Below are 20413 nucleotides of genomic sequence, written 5' to 3'. Positions count from 1 at the left end.
TTAAAATTATCTTTTGGGAAACCATTGATCACCCGCAGAAAGGTGTAGAAGTTAACTACGGCCTAGTGTACGTCCATACACAAATCTAGTAGCAGTAAGACCATACACAAGGACTTGATTTTGCAACAATAGTCTCGCAAGTTTTGGAGAACTTTAACACAAGATTTTTGCTAGCAAATCACTGCAACTTGTGCATAATTCTCTTGTGCTAGCTTAAGTTTAATTCAGCTAAAATCGAACTTGAAAGTCACTTCCAAGCCCACGGAACAAGTGTGGCCGTCAAAGGCACATCAAGAATTTTTACATTCATTGTGAAAAAGTTTGCCAACTAAATAGAATTTTGGAGATTGTGTGCTAAAGTGAACACAGGTTAGCTCGAATCAAGAATTTTTACGAAGGGAGCAGTCGTTGCAGTATAGTGGTAAGTTGCATAACTTATCACAATGCTTCCAATAGATCGAGGCCTACTAAAAATCTCTAGGCAAAGCAAGCAGCCAGACAAGACAGTATCAGCCATGACAAGCAAGGGAGCTAAGAAGTTCAAGCAAAGCCCAGTTCAGAAAACTCAGAAATTAAGACATCCACAAAAGCTGAGGAACTGCAACCTTGCAAACCTCGCACGTTGCCACCCGTGCAAGACTCTGTGTGAGACAGTGCAAATGGAACGAATGTACTTGAGGTCGGTATGACAAATGCCACATTGCTCATGTTGAAAGGCCGAATTAAGCAAAAACACATCTGATGGCGGAACAATCTGTAGAGAAATAGTCGTACTTCGCTCGAACATACGAGGAGAAAGATATGCCAGAACATGTCTGGCACTGTGGAGGGCGATACGTGTGGAGGTAAGCTCTTCTAGCAGCTCTCTCTCATGCACTTGTTGACGATAATTGTCCTCTTTTACTTCCCTGTCATGCACCTCTGCCTGGTATCTCAAATTGATTATTAGTTTTTCCTGCTCTTCAAGCTGCAGACGGGTCTCTTTCAAATGCTGCGTTGTTTCCTCCAGCTTTTTCCGTGTCTCTTCGATTCCGTGAAGTTGCTTTGCAAGCGCTTGGTTTTGCTGCTTTGCCTCACTCAGCTGCAGTTCCCTTTCCTCGAGCCTTTGGTGCACCTATTGAAACTGTAGATTACATCAGAGAGACCTTGTTTAATTGCTCCTTCCAAATGTTTCCAGCTTTTGGCCACCCGAGTTTTAGAATCTTCAACCTGAAATTTAATCAAGTTTTGCATGTTTCATCTTTACTGCACTTCAAGGTAGTCACAAAAAGCTCTTATCTTACCTTCACTGAAGCTGCGATGTGTACAGCTGAACACGATGAACCTGTCTTCACCTCAGAGATTATATCTAGCAATGTAGAAGGCGTGTGGACCGCCCCTGATGATTCCTGAATAAGAAGCATATGGTACTTACAACCAAAGAAGAGCATGCAAAGTTCAAACAAGGTTTCAAGTGCTGTCAATTTATTCCATATGATTTTACCTTCGTGCAAAGCACCCTGGGTATCAGTGAAGGCCGCGATAAACACACTGAGGCTTTTCCCTTCGCTTCGGATGTCAAGTGTTGTACTGCGGGAGATTCGCACATCGACGTTGAGGATTTCTACATTACAAACACAGCAACCATGAAAGCACAAAACTCAGCACATACACCCAAGACACCAAGTACACTTCATTGCTTCAATGTGAATCTCTAACACTTACCTTTCTGCATGGTGCTATGTGTACTGGCGAAGAGAGAGAACTCCTTGTGTCTTTTTGTGCCAAATCTGGCTTTGCTTCAGATGTTGAGGCTGATAAGCTGGTTGGTGTGTAGATCAACCCAGATGGTTCCTACATTATGAGCACATCGGCGACGTAAGCATCAGACTTTTGCTAATACAATAGCTTCATCATTTTCATGTAATTCACCGCTATACCTTCACACATGGTTCTACAGGCAATGTTGAAGACACTGAACTTGTTGTGTATTTCTCAGAACTTGATTCCACCTCGATGCAAGGGGTGTGGATCAAACTTGCCGATTCCTACATTACAAGCTCAATGATAAAAGCACAAAAACCCTGCTAGTGATAAGAGAGAAATGCCTCGATACATTTTTCAGACTCCTTCATTCAAGACATGCAAAATATTGTATAGCACCATAGCTTACTTTGCAAAAAGCCATAGTGGATTAGGGCAAAGTGATTCCAACATATCTAGAGGATACCTGCAACAGATATTCTGATGATATTATGTTTCTCTTATTTTTGGGTGATTGTTCCGTTGGAGCACTTCTACAGTCAAGCGTATATGCGAGCGGTGTTTGTGCAAAACCCAAAATTTTCCATGTACTGGTATTGTGTGCCCCGGGCCGCACGCTCCTATAATTTACATGCTTGTGTAGCACAAACTCGGCATACAAGTACATGGCAAATGAGATGGGAATCTGCCTATGGGAGGGCAATCGGCCCCGATTGGCTGCAATGTATCGAGAATATGTGTGCAGCCATGTCTTGTTGACAACATCTCAAGAGAGAAATTGGTTTCCCCTTTTGAGGACGGGTCTCTTTGTCACCATTCCAAAAGCATCTCCTCACCTCTTCTTTGAGATTGTGCTTGTCTATGAGGGTCTTCACTTGGTAGAACGTGAGTCCTTCTGGCTTGTGCTGAGACTTAAACCAAGCCGTCAAATCTGCCTCACCTTCCAATTTCTGAATTGAGCTCAAAAGAGACTCCATACCAATAAGCACTATTTGCGACCCCACTTTATCGGTTTGTGACCCCAATCTATTGAAAGACAACAACTTTCTAACTCGAATAGTTTCTGTCTCAAGGGATGCGATGAGTTGAGAAAGTGGGATAGTTTCACCATCTTCTTCGATGAGCATGGTGCCTCTTGCATCATGCCATTCACCAACAACCAGAACCATATTAATATGTCAAAAATTTGAGGAACATTTGTGCTTCCAACCGTAATGGAACATTTGAAAAGGACCTTCTCGGCCTTGTCATGGGCTATCAGATGGTTTGAAAGGGGCAAATACGCATCTCAAGTCTTGGCATGCTTCTTGTACCTGATATAGGATGTCCTTAGATATACAAACTCACTTCTCTGATTGTAAAAACGAGGAAACACTACAAGAGGTTGTGTGCTCTTGTGACGCTGTTAGCGACGGAAATACATTGGGTTTTTATAACCCCCGCCGTCGCTAAAACCGTCGCTACGAGCGTCGCTACGAGAACGTCGCTATATGCGTCGCTATAGGCGTCGCTACATGCGTCGCTATATAGCGACGCCTATAGCGACGTTTACACAGAAGACTATAGCGACGCTACAGAGCCATAAATAGCGACGCTTATAGCGACGCCTGAGAGAATATTTTTTTGGTGGCAGGGCATTCACCCATCAACCATATTGTACTTGATTCACTTTTTAAAAAAAGTGCAAAGGTAAATAATAGACCCAAAATAGTCACCCACAAGACGCATTGTTTGCAAAATTGACAATTGTACACATCATAGGCAAAATGAATTGATTGGCAAATGTAATAATGACAATTGTATAACATCATAGGCATAAAGAATTGATTGGCAAAAGGAACTGCGGTGACAAATGTAATAATATACATGGTTCAAAAAGACGTATAAAATCCGTCTCATGATACATAAGCTATGAGAAACCCTAAACTAATGCTATCTAGCTACGGCTAAACTGACGTCGTTTAGTCAGACGTCTCATCGCGTCCAAGCGGCGTATCTGTCGGATTCTGCAAAAAAAGACAATAAGACAGCTTTCAGTAAGTATAAACATATAACGACATTTATAAAACAATACAAAAAATAAAAAAGAGTAAACCCTAATACTAACCATGCCGCCGCGAGAACTGAGAATGTCCATCAGGGCGTTTAAGCCCTTCCTGCCTGCGTACTCGCGCTCGTACGGTGTGGGATCACGTCCTGTCATCGACCACTGTCAAAACATACAAAGATTTCATTATGTTAGAACTAAAAAACTCATAAACCCTAAACTATCGAACATGCATAAAGAGCAATGTGAAAAGACTTACAAAATCGGCCTCAAATGATGCCCATCCACCGCTCCCCAAGTGGTGCGAGCTCCCTGCCTCTACTCGCGCTCTGGCTGCATCCTTTTGTTGCTTCCACTTGTCGGGATTCTCGCGCGCTGCTTTCTTCGCATTCTTCCAATCTTCTTTGGCCAGCCAATCTGGCCTGTTCCACCCATTCTTGATTGCTTTTTGCACTTCGGAACGCTTGTGTTTGCAGTATTCGCGCATTCGAATCTTCATCAGGTCTTCATTGAAGCGTTGATCCCGTGTTGGAACGGGAAACTCATCATGAAGTATGCTGATGACTCTGTTTTTTAAATCACTTGGTACTTCACTCCATTTGTTTAGTATGTAGTGTCTAAATAGCTGAGAGCAAAGACCACGCATGCGCGAGATCACCTTCTTGCCGTCATCATCCATGATGATGCCGCCGCTGATGTCGACGGAGTAAGGCAAGCCCTCTGGCCGGTAACGCGTGAACCTGGGTGTCCCGGCAGGGGTCTCTAGCGGCGTGTCGATGGGGGTACGGACGTCAGGTGTCTCCACCGGCGTCTGGGCCCCGAAGCGAGGAGTGTCAAGTGGGGTGGCTTCTGGCGGAGTAGGTAGAGGTGTGTAGCTTCTAGGAATAGTCAGCCGTGCAAAACTTGGCGTAGATGGCGATGCTGTGGCTGGTGTGGGGGCGGGCAAAGAAGGGGAAGGTAAAGAGCCTCGTCGAACACGAGGCGGTGTGGAGGCATCGGTGGCGGAATCCCCACAACAACCACCACCGCCACCACTAGAGCGCCGGTGTCTAGACGAGTGTGAAGCTCGTCTCGTCGACGCCGAGGCTTCGAAGCGCGCCGAATGCTCCGAAAGAGAGGGAGATGCGGATGGTGTAGGAACGCGCGATGATGCGCCAGAGCGATGACGCTCCACGTACCACTGTCTCTGCTGCGGTGACAAAGAAGAAAGAAACTCCTCATCATCCATACCTGCATTAAACACACGAATATTTAAACTTAATATTGAATGAATAGAGTAGACAATGACGCAAAGACCATTAAATACAATGACGTAATGACGCATATAAATACAATGACGCAATGAATCGAGTGATAGAAGAGGCAAGTCGAAAACTCAGAATTTTCAATCAAAAGATGTGAGCGCGAGTAGAAAAGAGCGTTATACACCATGGAAGGTACTTAGAGAGCCAGAGCTTTTACAACACGGAGCAAAATTGTTCAAATACAATATTTGTGGCTTTAAGAGATCTCTCTCTCATCCTCGCATAACTCAACATAACTTCCTATATCTATATAGAGCTCTCCGTTTAAACACATATCCTCTGTTTCATTTTGTAGCTCCTTTGCATGCATCCCATATAGAGTAGTAGCATCTTGATGCTCGTCTGGCACCACCGCAACGGCTTCTGATTGAGCATCTTCTCTGATCTCCTCCATTGATGTCGTTGTGATTGGCACATGGTAGCCTTCATACGTCCTTGCACTACGAGGGGCTACCTCTATGACGTACCACCAGTTTGATGTAGACTTTGTAGGATGAAATATTACCTGCCAGAGCCACATAACTTACATGAGAGCTTTCAAGCACATAACTTGTAAAAGGGGGATGTTAACTATTTACATACTTACTTGTTCACAATGCTCGGGTAGTACGAAAGTGTCTCTTAGGTCAGTCCATTTCTTAGTAGAATCCACCTCAAGAAAACCAGACTCTCCTCTACGCACAGTAGCGTTGCGACCTCCATGATTATCTTGAACCATTGCACGTCGAACAAGTCGACAAAAAATCCTCTGTAATCGATCCTCAAAATCTCTTGCAGCGTGCCGAAGTAAGTGAGTTCCGCCACCACAGGATCTGCATCAGAGGAACGTCGTCGACTAGACTGTTCAAATTTTGCCATGATTCCACAATCTTGAGTAAAACGCTTTTTGTCGATTCGTTCCACCCTAAAATGTCGACCTTTACACCATGCTGCTGTGTATGACTTATACTACAATGAACAAAGATTATGAGTGGCCGTTCAAACGTTATTAAATAAAGTCACTTGCTAGTCGTACATTGCAAACTTACCTTGGTCGCACAACCCCGAGAGTACTCCCACTCTTCTTCAGTCACTTCGTCACCACATTGTTGTGCGCTTTTCAGTTGGTTGTGCAACCATCTTAAGCTCATGAAGGTTGGTAGGCTCTCCAGAACCGCTGGATAGTGCATCGGTGGTCGTCTTCCGCGTCTCCACTCGATTCGTGCCCTTTGTCGCTCTTGCTTTGCATCCTCATATTGTGAAATCCACTTTTGCATCACTGGATTGTGAAGCATGCAAAATCGGTTGATTTTAGCCTCTAGATCTTCCGTCATCTTCTTCTCAACACCGAGATTGCACATGACAATCCCAGATATGCGCTCATCATCTATGGTTCTCCATAGCGTGTCCCGGGATTTATCAAATCCGTCTAGCCACTCTCCAATGTACACTAGGGACTCTGATACCAACCAACCTTCTGCCATGCTACCCTCTGGACGTGCCTTTTGACGCACATATCCCTTAAGCGTTTTCATGAAACGCTGTAAGAAGAACATCCATCTGGAATGAACTATGCCAGCTATTTCCACCTCATCAACTATGTGAACAAGAAGATGCACCTGAATGGTTAGCATTGTAGTAGGAAAATGTTTCTCAAACATGCACACAAGCTCCGCAGCATTTAGTTCTTCCAATACTGGACGAAGATACACATCCATATTCCCCACTTTATATCGCCCTGGCACAATCAAGCTTAGCCATAGGTGCCCCTTCTTCGTAGTCAACCACGGGGGAATGTTGTAGTTGACGATGACAACGGGCCATACACTGTAAGATGTTGATCTTTGACCAAATGGATTTACGCCATCCATAGCCAGGCCTAAGCGCAAATTTCGAGCTTCCCTGGCAAAATCCGACCATGTTCCATCTATATGTTTCCAGGCTGCGCAATCTGCAGGAATTCGTAGCACACCATCCGAAGATTTATTCTCCTCATGCCATGATGCTAGGGCGGCCATGGACTTACATTCGAAGAAATGCTTTATGCGAGGAAGCAGAGGAAAATGTCGCAAAACCTTTTGTGGAATTTTTGTCCCGTGGAGATCTACTCGATATCTTTCGGAATCACATTTCGGACACTTCTCCATGTATGTGTATTCCCCTCTGAAAAGAATGCAGTCATTAGGACAAGCGTGGATAGAATTGTAATCCATCCCCAAGTTTCGCAAAATCTTTCTTGCTTCATCTCGGGAATCTGGCATCACATTGTCAGCTGGTAGTATGTGCTCTTTCAGCAATCTACACAACATAAAAATATGATACAGTCGTGTAAAAATCTATCAGATCATTGTACATTTAGAGTTCTATTAAAGTAAACTAATTGTAATAGATCACTTGAAAAGCGCTGTGACGCTAGTGTCACTCCATCCAAACTTTGCCTGCATGTTGAGAAGAACCAGGAGGGCTTTCAATCTAGACATACGTGCTCCATTATACAATGGCGTATCGGCTTCACTTTTCATATCATCATAGATAAGCCTTTCTGAATCCATGATCGTCTCGATCATTTCATCAATCTCAGGCTCAAACATTGCCTCATTGGGAATGTGCTCTGCATGATCATCCCCCGAGCTGTCAGAGGCTACATCTTGTGGCCTCACATATGCTGCTTGACCAAAGCGCCTGCGAACACGTCTATTGGGTTGCAAGATTGCTGCTTGTTGGCCAGCGTCAGAGTCCGACGAGTTATAATTGGCAACAACTCGATCTATAATAGATGGATCGAACTCGCCAAATTCGCGAACATGCTGCAAAGAAACACGTCTTGTCCGTCGCACAGCATGCTTGCATTGATTACAAGGACATAAGACCCTCGTTGAGAGATAGGTGTTTCGGTTGGACGGTCCCACATCCTCGTCCCTACTCATAATGAGGATAAAAACCTTATAACGTGGACAACAAATTTAATATTCTATTGGCATTCTTCATCTTCTCTCTCTCTCTCTCTCTCTCTCTCTCTCTCTCTCTCTCTCTCTCTCTCTCTCTCTTTACCTCACATTCTCTAGTCATGTCCAATCCCCGCACACCTCGGTCTAGAGGTGCACGGAGATCAGAACCACCGGGTTATAATCTCGTCTTTATTGGTCAATACCTATATTTGTGGGTACAAGAAATCTACACACCCACGTCTATATGATACTGCATGTGGTGGACAAAACCCCTTTGCCTCTTCTCTAGCTGTAGCACTTCACTTCATCTTAACATCTTTTCACAGTAGATCTTTTCACTGTTCGTCTAACTCTAAACCCTAAACCGTAAGTAATTCTTGCGTGGACTCGATCTAACGTAAATAAGCGTAAATCTAAATAAACGTAAATCTAACTAAAAATAAAGCTAAATCTAATTTAACGTAAGTCTAATGACTAGAGGTTGTCTAGATGGTCATTGTGTCGGGGATGTAGTGACTCTTGCCGCCCTGAAGATCCACCTTCTTCCCTATCTTCTGAAGACATTTCACCAGTACTTTTGGATCGACGGAGCCCACCATGAGTGAAGGCAGCAATACCCTATATTCCATTGAGGGTTTTCTTCACCCGCTTCATGCAGGCATCGCAGTCTATGGAGACCTAAATCTAATCTAATATAACGTAAATCTAAATCTAGCTTAAATAAACGTAAATCTAATTTAATGTAAGTCTACATATAACCTAATCTTTAGCGTCTTTTAAGATAGTTTCCTACGACGTTATAACTCTCTTCTTCTTGTGTGTGTGCGCGTGTGTGGATGTGTGTGCCAATAAAAAGAGATAAATGGTATAACCTTTCTATCACCCATGCCAAGTATGATAGATTGATTATGCCATTTCCCTCTTGAATAATAGGTCTTGAGTTCAACTCCTCGTCGGCTAGATCTTTAGGTCTTTTAATTTTAATTAGTTTCCTACGACGTTAAATTAGTTTCTCTCTCTTTCTCTCTCAATGTGTGTGCGTTTTTTTGGATCGTATGCATGTTTTCTCTCTCTTTTCCTCTCTCAATGTGTGCGTTTTTTGTTTATGCATGTTCTCTCTCTCTTTTCCTCTCTCAATGCGTGCGTTTTTTGTTTATGCATGCTCTCTCTCTCTTTTTCTCTCTCAATGTGTGTGTGCATTCTTTGTTTATGTATATGTGTGTGCGTTTTTGTTTTTGTTTGTACTCTCTCTCTCTCTCTCTCTCAAAAACACTATGTGTGTGTGTGTATGTGTGTGTGTGAGAGAGAGAGAGAGGGAGAGAGAAAGAGGGGAAGGGAACATGAGAATGAGGAGAGGGAAGGAGCATACCTGGCTCTCCTTCCTCTCCTCGTGTGTGTGTGTGTGTGTGTGTGTGGAGAAGAAAGAGAGAGAGAGAGAGAGAGAGAGAGAGAGAGTGAGGGAGAGCGTTACCTGCTCCTTGCTTGAGGGCGCCGAAAAACTCAGATCTGAGATCTGAGTTTTTGGGCGCGCTCGGTTATTTTTTTACCCCAGCCGACGTCGCTATGAGCGTCGCTATAAGCGTCGCTATGAGCGTCGCAAATTTCTTTGTAAATTTGCGACGCTCATAGCGACGCCGGGAATTTTTTTTTGGAGCGTCGCTGTGTGAGCGTCGCTAATATGAAGAGCCTCTTGTAGTGAAAGGCGGTTTGTAAACACGCACAATCTCAACTTAACCAGTAAAGCCCGTGGTTGAGATAATTTGAATGCAGAGGATTACCCTACGGGTTGATCTATCTCAACACGGGGCAAAGGTTAAAGGGTCCAAATGAGAGATGGTATGTCAAAGAGCAAAGCTAGCTATTTTTTGAATAGCCTTTACATGCTAGCCACCAAGTTTCATCCCATTTGGACCAACATTGACCTCATATGCGTGAAAAAACTCAAAGTTAGGGCATAGAGGCAATAATGGGCCATAGACCTACCAAAACTTGTCCAAATCACACGAAACTTGCACAACACATAGCCAACCAATCTGTGTGGTCACCTGGAAAAATTGATGAAGTAGACATCCTACACGTAGGATGTCTATTTGACATTTTTGGCCTTCAGAGGGTGTTTGTCCATTCCACATCTAATCACATCATCTTCAAGAGCCCATATACCAAGTTTGAAGCCATTCTAATCATTTTTGACCCCCAACACCTTCAAGATACACTTTTTGAGCCCAAAAATACTACACAGGCTCTTACAAGCATCAATTCTTGTCCAAATCAAAATCCAAGAGCATGGTCATGTTCCACATGCCAAGGACTACCCACAGAACAAATCCCAAGCCATTTTGATGAAATAAACATCCTACACGTAGGATGTCTCCAGCATATTTTTGACCTTCTGTGCAAAGAGTGGCATCATGGGAGCCAATACCATGGTGCAATGAGCCCATATATCACTTTTCAACCCATTTGGACATCACTTGCTACTTGTTATGGACTTTCTACCCAATTTATGACCTAAAGCGTGAATCAACCCAAAAATTCACTTTTTGATGCCCAAATCCAAACCCAAGCACATGGCCATGTTCCACAAGCCAAGGACTACCAACATGTCAAGTATCACCCAAATCTGATGAAAAAGACATCCTACGCGTAGGATGTCTAAATGAAATTTTTTGGCCAGAATTGCAATGTGAGCACATGCACAGTTTCACAAGTTCCTTTTAAGCTTTATTTTCAATTTTCAAGTCATTTGGATAGATAAAACTCAGTTTTTCAGCTGATATGGAAAAAACGCTAACTTCAAACTACTGAGTGCAACATGATCTATGACAACCGCAAAGTCACCGGCAAAGAAGAAAACAATGACCATAAAAGATTACCTAGAAGAGGTAGAGCCCTTCGTCATACCAGAAGGAACTCTAAAGCCAACAAGAACATGGATCCAAGAAGATCTACTGGAGTCCAATGATCTAAAGATTTACCAAGGCGTGTTCAAAGACACCGACGGAAACGTGATAGAGCTACCAATGTTACCGCGAGAGCTTAATGAGTTCGTCAGAAGCAAGATGGCAGACTATATGGAGAAGATTGATCTCCACAATTACTTTGAAGCGGTGCCGGCAGGTATTGACATAAAAAGAGTTTAGGAATTTGTGACAACAATAAAAGAAGATGGAGTGGCCCGAGTTACAGATCTCCATGGCAAGCCAAGCACTCAGATTCTAATCACAGAAAGAGTGGTGGTAGTTGCACTAGACCTCTCCAACAAGGGGGATAGTGTAACCAAAAGAAGAGACAAAGTAAAGGTGTACACTAAAAAGAAAGCCAACTATACCTTTGAAGATATTGCCAACCCCAAAGTGGCAATCATGAGTCAGTTGTACAATCAATATTTCCATATGTGTACAAAGCGGCCACAAAAGTACAAGATGCCGCCTACAGCAATTGCCACAACATTCACCTGGGCAATGCAGAAAAGCAAGCCAAAGATCATCAATTATGCATCTTATGTACATGATAATCTGGTAAAGATGGGCAACAAGAACCCCACATACATTGTGTCGGGTGAGCTAATCACGAAGGTGATTTATGGGTCATTGCATGCCAAGGGGATATGGCCTGACCCTCCATCACAGAACGACTGGCTGAGGCTCAAAGAAGATAAGGAAGACGAGCAGCCAAAAGCACCAAGGGTAGCAACCCGTTTGAAACTCCGGTTAGAAATCATGCAAGAAGAGAAGCCAGAGCAGACAAAAGGAAAGAAAGAATCTGCCCAAGTGCCAGCAAAAGAGACGAAATCACAGAAAGCGGCACGTCTAGAGCGGCTGATGGAGAGCTTCAGGGCAGAAAGAGCCCTCAAAGGAGATTTAGACGAGCTATGGAATCCATCTCTAGAAGCAATGTCGCGATCATCCCGAAGGGTGCACAGAGACAAATTCGATGATTACATTAAGAATTTTGAGATTCTTGATGCCACAACAGAGAATATCCCACATGTACCCTTTACAGAAGAGGAAGTGGAGCAAGTGCGACAGAAACTGCTAGAAGAGCAAGAGGGCCAAGAGAGAGAAAGGAAGACCAAGGCGGACAGAGATTTCAAGAAAAAGCCTACAACTCCACCGGCTAGCCCTGAGTCCAGTCCACCGCCCTCACCACCTCCTCGTAGCCCTCCACAAGAAGACAAAGAGGAGCAAGAAAAACCAGAAGAACAAGAGGAGTTCAAGAAAGAGCAAAGCCAGGAGCAAGAACCAAAGGAAGAGGCTAAGCTTAAAAGTGGGCAGCCGGAGCCAAATGAATCATACAACACATTTCTACACCTACTAGCTTCCGGATACACAAAAGAAGAGGCTTCCATAGTCGCATTCGACTTGGCAAGCACGGGGAACAAAGAGCAAATGCAAAGCATACGGTTAGTAGAGCTAAAGGAGATGGCCACTGATACAGTGGACCTGCACCCACCCACCAATGATTGGGATATGGTTATGACAAAGCTAACTGAGATAAGAGCCCACTCAATGGCCTCAGAAAGTGAAATGGCAACTCTCGAATCCACTAAAGTGCAGATAAAGCTGGAAGTTGACACTTTACAAAAGCAAAGCAAAAGGCAGATAGAGAGAGAAGCAGAGCTGCAAGCCAGTCTAGCAAAGGCATTGCAAAGATGCCAGGAAATGGAAAGAGAAAATCAGGCAGCAGCCCAAAGATTGCAAGGAGCCAAAGAAGAGTATAGACAACTCAGCAAGTCATTGACAGATGCAGAGAGGGAAAGGGATAACCTAACCCTACAACTTGCTGAGGAGTCCAAGGAAGTTGAGGCCATGAGAAATGCCAAAGAAAAGGCAGAAATAGACCAGGAGGCTAGACATGATAAAGTCCTTGAGCTCAAAGACCAACTTAAAGTTAAAGATCAAACCATCCAGTGGCTATGGGCATCTCCTGCTAGAGTCAGAGCTACTAGCTCGACTCACACCACTACAGAAAGCCAGATCTATGAAGAACATATGAAAGAGCTTCAGAAAGAGTTGACTTTAGAGAAAAAAAAAGGTTGATGATGGCGAAAGGGTCCGTGGTTATGCAAACACGAATGGATGAAGAGCAGAAAGCAATGCAAGATGAGCTAGAAATTATCAAGAGAAAGCTAGAGGAGGCGGAAAAGATAAACGCCGAGTTGAATGACCTACTCATGAACATGGGAGAAGAAGCTGAAGCAGGGAAACAGACACTCCTAAAGCAGATAGAAGAGCTGAGAGGACAGCAGGCAGAAGAGCAGGCAGGCACACGGCCGGCAGCCATGGAATGCATAGACCTAGAGAATGTGGCAGATCCTGTGGACACACCCATGCAAGAGGAAATCCTAGTAGGACCCTCTCAAGAGCCACAAGATCTGAAACAAGAAGAGGAAGAGAAGTTGTGCAAGGCCATAGAGGCAAAAATCAGAGAAACGGCCAAGGAAGCCTTGGAATGGGAGCAGAGGGTTTTTAAATCCATGACCATTCAAAAGATCGATGCTAGCAACGTCCGACATGAATGGCTACATCCCTCTCTCCCATATCCTTTGCTAAAATATGAAGCCTCCACCATCAATAAGAGGATTAGAGAAGAGCCGACAGTGCCACTCTACACAGCAAATATCTCCTAGCCTGAAGGGGCCAAGTTAATAGTCGACTCCTAGCCCAGACTCCTAGCCCAGGTGGAGAAAGGCATGGCTGCCGAAGTATCCACAGTACCTAATCCATTTTGTAGAGGCACCCAAAATCATTAGAGATAACAAGGATACGGATGTGGAAGGCCCAGGAGATACTACAAAGAAGCCAACCCACTTGGCTGAACTATCGGAAGCTGCCAGGCTTCAAGGCAGGCAAGAGAATAAATGTTCAATACATGGTGACAACCCTAACGGGCGCCATCAAATTGTTCACTGTCTCGCCTGACCTTTCTTCCATAATGATGAGGAAGATCTGCAAAACCCTTTTGGCAGTCTTCGAGACGTTCAAACCAGGCCAGGTGACAGACAAGATCTTCTTCTTTCAAGATACTTATAGATGTGCATATGATCTGTCTGGTCAGCCTTCCAAGGAGGTGATACATGCATTGTATCAAAGGATAATGTTTCTTCCATCCTATCACCTCCACGCCTTTGAAGAAGCGTTCTACACCGGCTTCTTCACCATCAACACCGATATATTTGGCCCAGCACAGCTGGATTTACATGCAAGATACGAGTTGCTGCTCAAGATGCGCAAAACAATAAGATGAAGAAGCAGCTCAACAGCCATGTCGGGGATGACATGAGCAAGGAGGGGGGGAGTGTTAGAAGCTGGACACACCCTACGGAAACTGACTACTCGGCAGATTATCATTTTTTGTAATTATTCATTTATTGAGAAAACTCGACATTTCACCTTGTAAATATTGGGGCTTACAGAAGTTTCCAGATTGTATCCCAGTTTTGATAGTTAGATTGAGTAGATGGTTGATTTGAAACTTTAGGGTTTGAGAATTGTAAGGTATTTATATCACTTTTTGACCTTAATGAAAAACCTTTTGTCATTTTTAAAAAAGTTTTGAAGTCTGTGAGTGAGCGTACTATGTACGAGAGAGCGTGTGAGCTCCATCTTGATGCTACGTGTGCATTGGTGGTCGGAATCGAGTGCGGAGAAGTGCAGCGTGTTGCCCCCGAGGAGAGCTACGCGCCAATATCTACATTGCCCGCGTACGGTCCGGTTTTGCGAGCTCCATCTACGAGCTTCATTTGGTGATTCGGTGAGCATACATTATCCAATTTTACATTGCATCATATCCACGCATTCACATTGAGTAGAGCTACACATTAGGAACTTTAGATTTTGGAAACGAAGACCTGCAAATTTCGGTCAGACATCCTACGTGATTTTGCACCGCATGTTTTGGGTTGGGGTTTTGATTCATAGACCTTAGGGAGAGCGACCTATTGGTGTTAGTAGGGTCTCCTTCAAGTTCTGTGGTGTTTCGAGATTGTTTGATGGGTGTTCGGCATTAGAAAGCGTTGTAGGAAGTTTCATCTTATGCACTCTTGAAGGCTGTGACTTAGACATTGGGTAGAGACCTCTGTAGGAATTAGTTAGGAGTTGGTCTAGTGTAGGTTGACACCTTATGCTTGCTTCCACGTGCCTATGGGTCAAGCTTCGTCTTTAGCTAACAAATCTTGTTAGGTGAGTTCTCGCTCGCTGTGTTGACGTCCGTCGCGGCGTATCCGTCCAACAGTGCCAACATAGGACAACCTTGTAGATCTTTTCACAAAGGCATTGTCTCATGAGAAGTTCAAATCTTTCCACAAAGCTTTGGGTCTTCTCTCCTTTGTGGACTGATCCTGTCCTCAGGGCATGGCACTTCCCTTTACTCTTCGTGCCAGCCCTGATTCAACACATCACTCCTAGGGAGGATTTGTTACCATATAAATGTGGTAGTGATGTGTGTGGACACACTAGGACCACCGGGTCATTTTTTCCCTCTTAAGGAGGTTTTTTATCCCGTGCATTGTATATACACCCATCACTCTAGAGCTATCTATCTTTCTATTGCACACTAAGTAATACACTCTTTGTTCTGTGCCTTGAGCTTCCTTTGTCTTCTCAAAGCTGTGTACTGTGTTTCTGTGGAACCCTAATTCCAACAATAAAAGGATGGTCTAACCCAAGGAATCTACATGAGCTAAGAAGATTTATTGGTATGTGTGCATACTATAAATGCTTCATAAAACAATTCTCACAAATAGCAAGACCATTACATGACTTAACAAAGAAGAACGTTCAGTATACATGGAATACAAAAGAAAAAAAGGATTTTGACAAACTCAAAGAAAAGCTTACCTCTCAACCTGTGCTTACATTGTTGGATCTCTCAAAACCATTTGAGGTCCAAAGTGATGCTTGAGGAGATTTCCTTGGAGTAATTTTTCTTCAAGAAAGGCATGCCATAGCATAGTAAAGTCGAAGACTCAATTTTGATGAGCAAGTACAAAAAGGATATATTAGTTGTTCTACATGCCCTTGACACATGGAAGCATTATCTTTGGGGACTCCATTCATCCTATGAATGGACCACCAAAGTCTTATGTACTTCATGATGCAAATCAAGATTTTCGACAAACAAATGATGTGGGCAAATTTTCTTTTGCAATTTAACTTTCATATTTTTTGGCAACCACAATCAAGTGGCCAATGCACTATCACGATGACCAAAAAGTAAATGCACTGTTTATAGCAACTCACAATGATCTATCTTTTATGATATATGAGTATGCTACTGATCCGGATTTCAAGGATATAGTGTCATCCCTTGTCTTAGGGAAGAATGAAGAATTGTTCATCTTGTAGGATGGTTATCCTTTCCATGGAAATAGGCTATGTGTTAATAACTCCCTTCGTGGGAAAGTAATGTATGTATCCCATGATCCTCCCTACATGGGGCATAGAGGGATTCAACCTACTCTTTGAGGAGTAGAGACATATCTCTATTGGCCTACCATGAAAGTAAACTTACAAGAGTATGTTTCAAAATGCGTGGTATGCCAAAAGACCAAGTATGATAGAGAGAAGCAATTTGCATTAATCCAATCATTGCCAATTCCACATTCACCATGGGAGAGCATATCCATGGATTTTTTCTTTGTATTTTCCAAGTCTATCCATGGGAATACGGGAATATGGACAATAGTAGACAAGTTTTGCAATCAAACACATTTTACCTATCAAAAAGACTATTAAGGCACATCAAATGGAAACCTTCTTCATATCACAGATTTTTAAACACCATGGCTTACCAGCATCCATAGTGTCAGATAGAGATCCTTGAATGACCAATAATTTTTGAAAGGTGTCTCTTTGAGAAACTAGGTACAAGGCTTAATTTCTCTTTGGCCTATCACCCATAAATGGATGGCCAAAGTGAGATAGCTAACCTTAGGATTCTAGATCTACTCAAGACCTATGTCACGAAAGTAGATCAATGCTCACAATGAGAGAAGTACCTACCTCTTGTAGAGTATGCGTACAATAACTTTGTCTATACTACTACAAGCAAGGCACCCTACAAAATCATAGAGGGAAGACCTAAAAGTCCCTTTCTACTTAAGGTACATGGGAAGATCTTTGCTGACCTACAAGAATATTTTCAAAAGATTAAAGAGGCCATACCCATATCCAAACAAAGGTAAAAAATTGTTGCTAACAAGCACAACAGGGCCTTAACTTTCAAGGAAAATGATTGGGTCCTAGTCAAGTTTCCCAAGGGTCAATTCAGGCAAACGATAGGTAAAATAGGCCACCAAAAATATTATGCTAAGCTAGCAAGAAGATAATATGGTCCTTTTCAAATCTTAAAACCAATCAACGGGATGGCATATCAACTAAATTTTCCCAATCATTGTCTCATACACAATGCTTTTCATGTGAGCCTACTTAAGTCTTACAAAGAAGAGCCAACAAGAGAACCAATAATTGAGGACTCGCTCAACATTGAGGATCAAGAAGAGGTGCTCCAGCCTGAATCCATCCTTTGACATGAGGACAAGGTACTAAGACACCGACGGTATCTTATTCTTTTGAAGATGCTAGATGGATGCAAGGAACATAGCTTCAGTATAGTAAATTATCCTTTTGAAGATGCTAGATGAAGGAGTACGAGCGGAAGTGCGACGCGAGAGAGAGTGCGCGAAGAAGAGCACGACGATATGGTGAACTCGCTCTACTGTAATGTGTAGAGCATAGTGAGTTCTTACTAGGTTTTTACAAAAGAATATGTGTACATACCTGGCGGCCCGCCCACTTACCTGGGCGACCACATTGGGCTTTATACCCCAACAACCTACCACTTAAAGTCCAATGTGGTACTTTAAGTGTGAGAGAAGCTACTATACAAGTTAATATACAAGAGATGTAGAGAAGTGATGTACTACCCTACACCTAACTGCTTGCGAAAATGCGCAAAGCTCTCTGAGGGAAGTCCTTTTGTAAGTAGATCAGCAGGATTTTCTGTGGTGTGAACTTTGACAAGTTGAAGTTGCTTATCCTCGAGCATTTCCCTGATGAAATGATACTTCACATCCACATGCTTTGTCTTTGAGTGATAAACTGGATTGCGAGCCAATTGTATAGCACTTTGACTATCACAATATAACACAGGCATCTCTTCTTTGATTCCCAAATCTGTTACTAGTCGATTAAGCCAAATTGATTCTTTGCATGCCTCTGATGCTGCAACATATTCAGCCTCTGTAGTAGACTGAGTAACACAATCTTGTAATCTAGAACGCCATGATACTGCTCCACCAGTCAATGTAAAGACATACCCTGATGTAGACCTTCGGTTGTCTAAGTCACCTGCATAATCTCCCATAGCATATACGCATACTCTTTGTAGCTTTCAGGTATCTCAATATTCCTTTCACTGCCTCCCAATGTTTCTTGCCTGGGTTTGACATGTATCAACTTACTACTCCCACTGCAAATGCAATGTCTGGGCGAGTAGCAATCATTGCATACATCAAACTACCCACTGCAGACGCATATGGAATCTTATCCATTTCATCCTTTTCTTCCTCAGACACAGGACAATCTTGTTTGCTAAGTTTCACATATGGTGGCAATGGAACACTCAGTGCCTTTCCCTTCTCCATATTGAAACGTTGCAAAACCTTGTCAATATACTCTGTTTGAGATAACCAAATCAACTTCTTTGATCTGTCTCTCTCAATGCGCATACCAAGTATATGACTTGCCTCACCCATGTCTTTCATGTCAAACGATTTTGCCATCTTTGACTTCAAAGCTGAAATTTCTTCCAAGTGCTTGCCAGCAATCAACATGTCATCCACATACAAAATAAGGATCAGCCAACTACCATCCTTAGCCTTCTTTGTATATAGACAGTGATCGAACTCACTACGTTTGTAGCCTTGAGAAAGCATAAACTTGTGGAATTTATGGTACCATGCCCTCGGTGATTGTTTTAAGCCATAAAGACTCTTTAACAACTGGCATACCCAATCTTCCTTGCCTTTCTCAACAAACCCTTCTGGCTGCTGCATGTAAATTTCCACATCTAAATCACCATGCAAGAACGCTGTCTTGACATCCATTTGGTGCAACACCAAATCTAATATGGCAACCAATGCAAGAAAGCATCTCAATGTAGTCATCTTGACCACCGGAGAGAAGACTTCCTCAAAGTCAATGCCTTGTTCTTGCTTAAAGCCTTTGGCAACAAGCTTTGCTTTGTACTTTGGCTGACTATCATGAGCAGTGATCTTATACCTGTAAACCCATTTACAGGGTAGAGCCTTTTTGCCTCGTGGTAATTTAACTAGCTTCCATGTCTGGTTTTTATGTAGAGCTGTCATCTCTGACTGCATGGCCAATTGCCAATCCCGGAGTCCTTCATTTGCACTGCTTCCTTGTAACATGAAGGCTCATTGCAATCAGTCAACATGACATAGTTCATAGATGGAACAAACATATCAGGAGGTCGTGTGACACGTCCAGATCTACGCACAATAGGTGGCTCAGGCTCAGCGACAACCTTGACATTTTGTCTTGCACGTGCAGGTCCATCTTCTTGGAAGAAAACTCTTCTAATCTCCTCAACCCTCTCTGGTTTAGAATGATATTTGGATTCATTAAAGTGAACGTCATTGCTGCGGACAACCTTTCTGGATTCGGGATCCCAAAGTCTGTACCCCATCTCACCAGAATTACCATAGCCTAGGAAGATGCACTTTCTACTCTTCGGCTCAAGTTTGTTCCTAAATTCGCCTGGCATTTCATTTAATGATTTTGAATTCTGTGAACATTGTCTGTATGGTAAGCAAACACAGCAGCCACATAAGCATAGAAGCAGTAGAAGAGATACACAATTGGCACTTGTTCATAGTGATTTGTGTGGACCTATGCCTAACCTATCTCTAGGGGGAGCTTCTTACTTTATGACATTTATATATGATTACTCGAGGAAAGTATGGGTTTACTTTCTCAAGCACAAGGATGAAGCGTTTAGTGTTTTCAAAACATTTGTGACACTTGTGGAGAATAAGAGTGGCAAGAAGCTTAAATGCTTACGCACTGACAATGGTGGAGAGTATGTTTCAAAGGCCTTTCAGGACTTTTGTGAGTCAAAAGGTATAAAACGTGAACTTACTGCTCCTTACAATCCTCCTCAAAATGGTGTTGCTGAGAGGATGAATAGGACCATACAAGAGAAGGTCAGAAGTATGTTGTCTAATGCACAGCTGCCAAATGGGTTTTGGGGTGAAGCTGTATCAACAGCTGTTCATCTTGTAAATAGATCTCCTACCAAGGTTTTGCAGAAGGATTCAGTGCCAGAGATGGTATGGTTAGGCAAAATGCCCTCATACAAGCATCTCA

The 20413-nt window shown here is 43.1% G+C and overlaps 1 protein-coding gene across 1 annotated transcript; it reads right to left on the bottom strand.

Annotated features, from left to right (window-relative positions):
* Positions 1-223: 223 nt before the first annotated feature.
* LOC147457281 (uncharacterized) lies at positions 224-2912 on the bottom strand. The gene is made up of 8 exons (XM_086513562.1): positions 2558-2912; positions 2210-2460; positions 1920-2027; positions 1705-1833; positions 1484-1603; positions 1284-1388; positions 1189-1209; positions 224-1114 (listed from the first exon to the last, which is right to left on the bottom strand). Exons 1-8 carry the CDS (start codon positions 2910-2912, stop codon positions 566-568), a joined length of 1638 nt encoding a protein of 545 aa, XP_086369688.1. The 3' UTR covers positions 224-565.
* Positions 2913-20413: the final 17501 nt, after the last annotated feature.

Source organism: Adiantum capillus-veneris, chromosome 5 (assembly GCF_014529385.1).
Source record: "Adiantum capillus-veneris isolate H3 chromosome 5, ASM1452938v2, whole genome shotgun sequence".
Classification (NCBI taxonomy): Eukaryota; Viridiplantae; Streptophyta; class Polypodiopsida; order Polypodiales; family Pteridaceae; genus Adiantum; species Adiantum capillus-veneris.
The sequence above is the reverse complement of the archived record's forward strand: the minus strand, read 5'-3'. Positions and strand labels throughout refer to the sequence as shown.

What these genes read in the sequence shown, in the direction of transcription:
- LOC147457281 (XM_086513562.1), bottom strand. Translation starts at nt 2,912, where the DNA reads ATGGTTCTGGTTGTTGGTGAATGGCATGATGCAAGAGGCACCATGCTC. An exon ending in CATCAGAATATCTGTTGCAG is followed by an intron (nt 2,028 to 2,209) that starts GTATCCTCTAGA and finishes CTTGTAATGTAG; the next exon opens with GAATCGGCAAGTTTGATCCA. An exon ending in TTGAAGATTCTAAAACTCGG is followed by an intron (nt 1,115 to 1,188) that starts GTGGCCAAAAGC and finishes CAGTTTCAATAG; the next exon opens with GTGCACCAAAGGCTCGAGGA.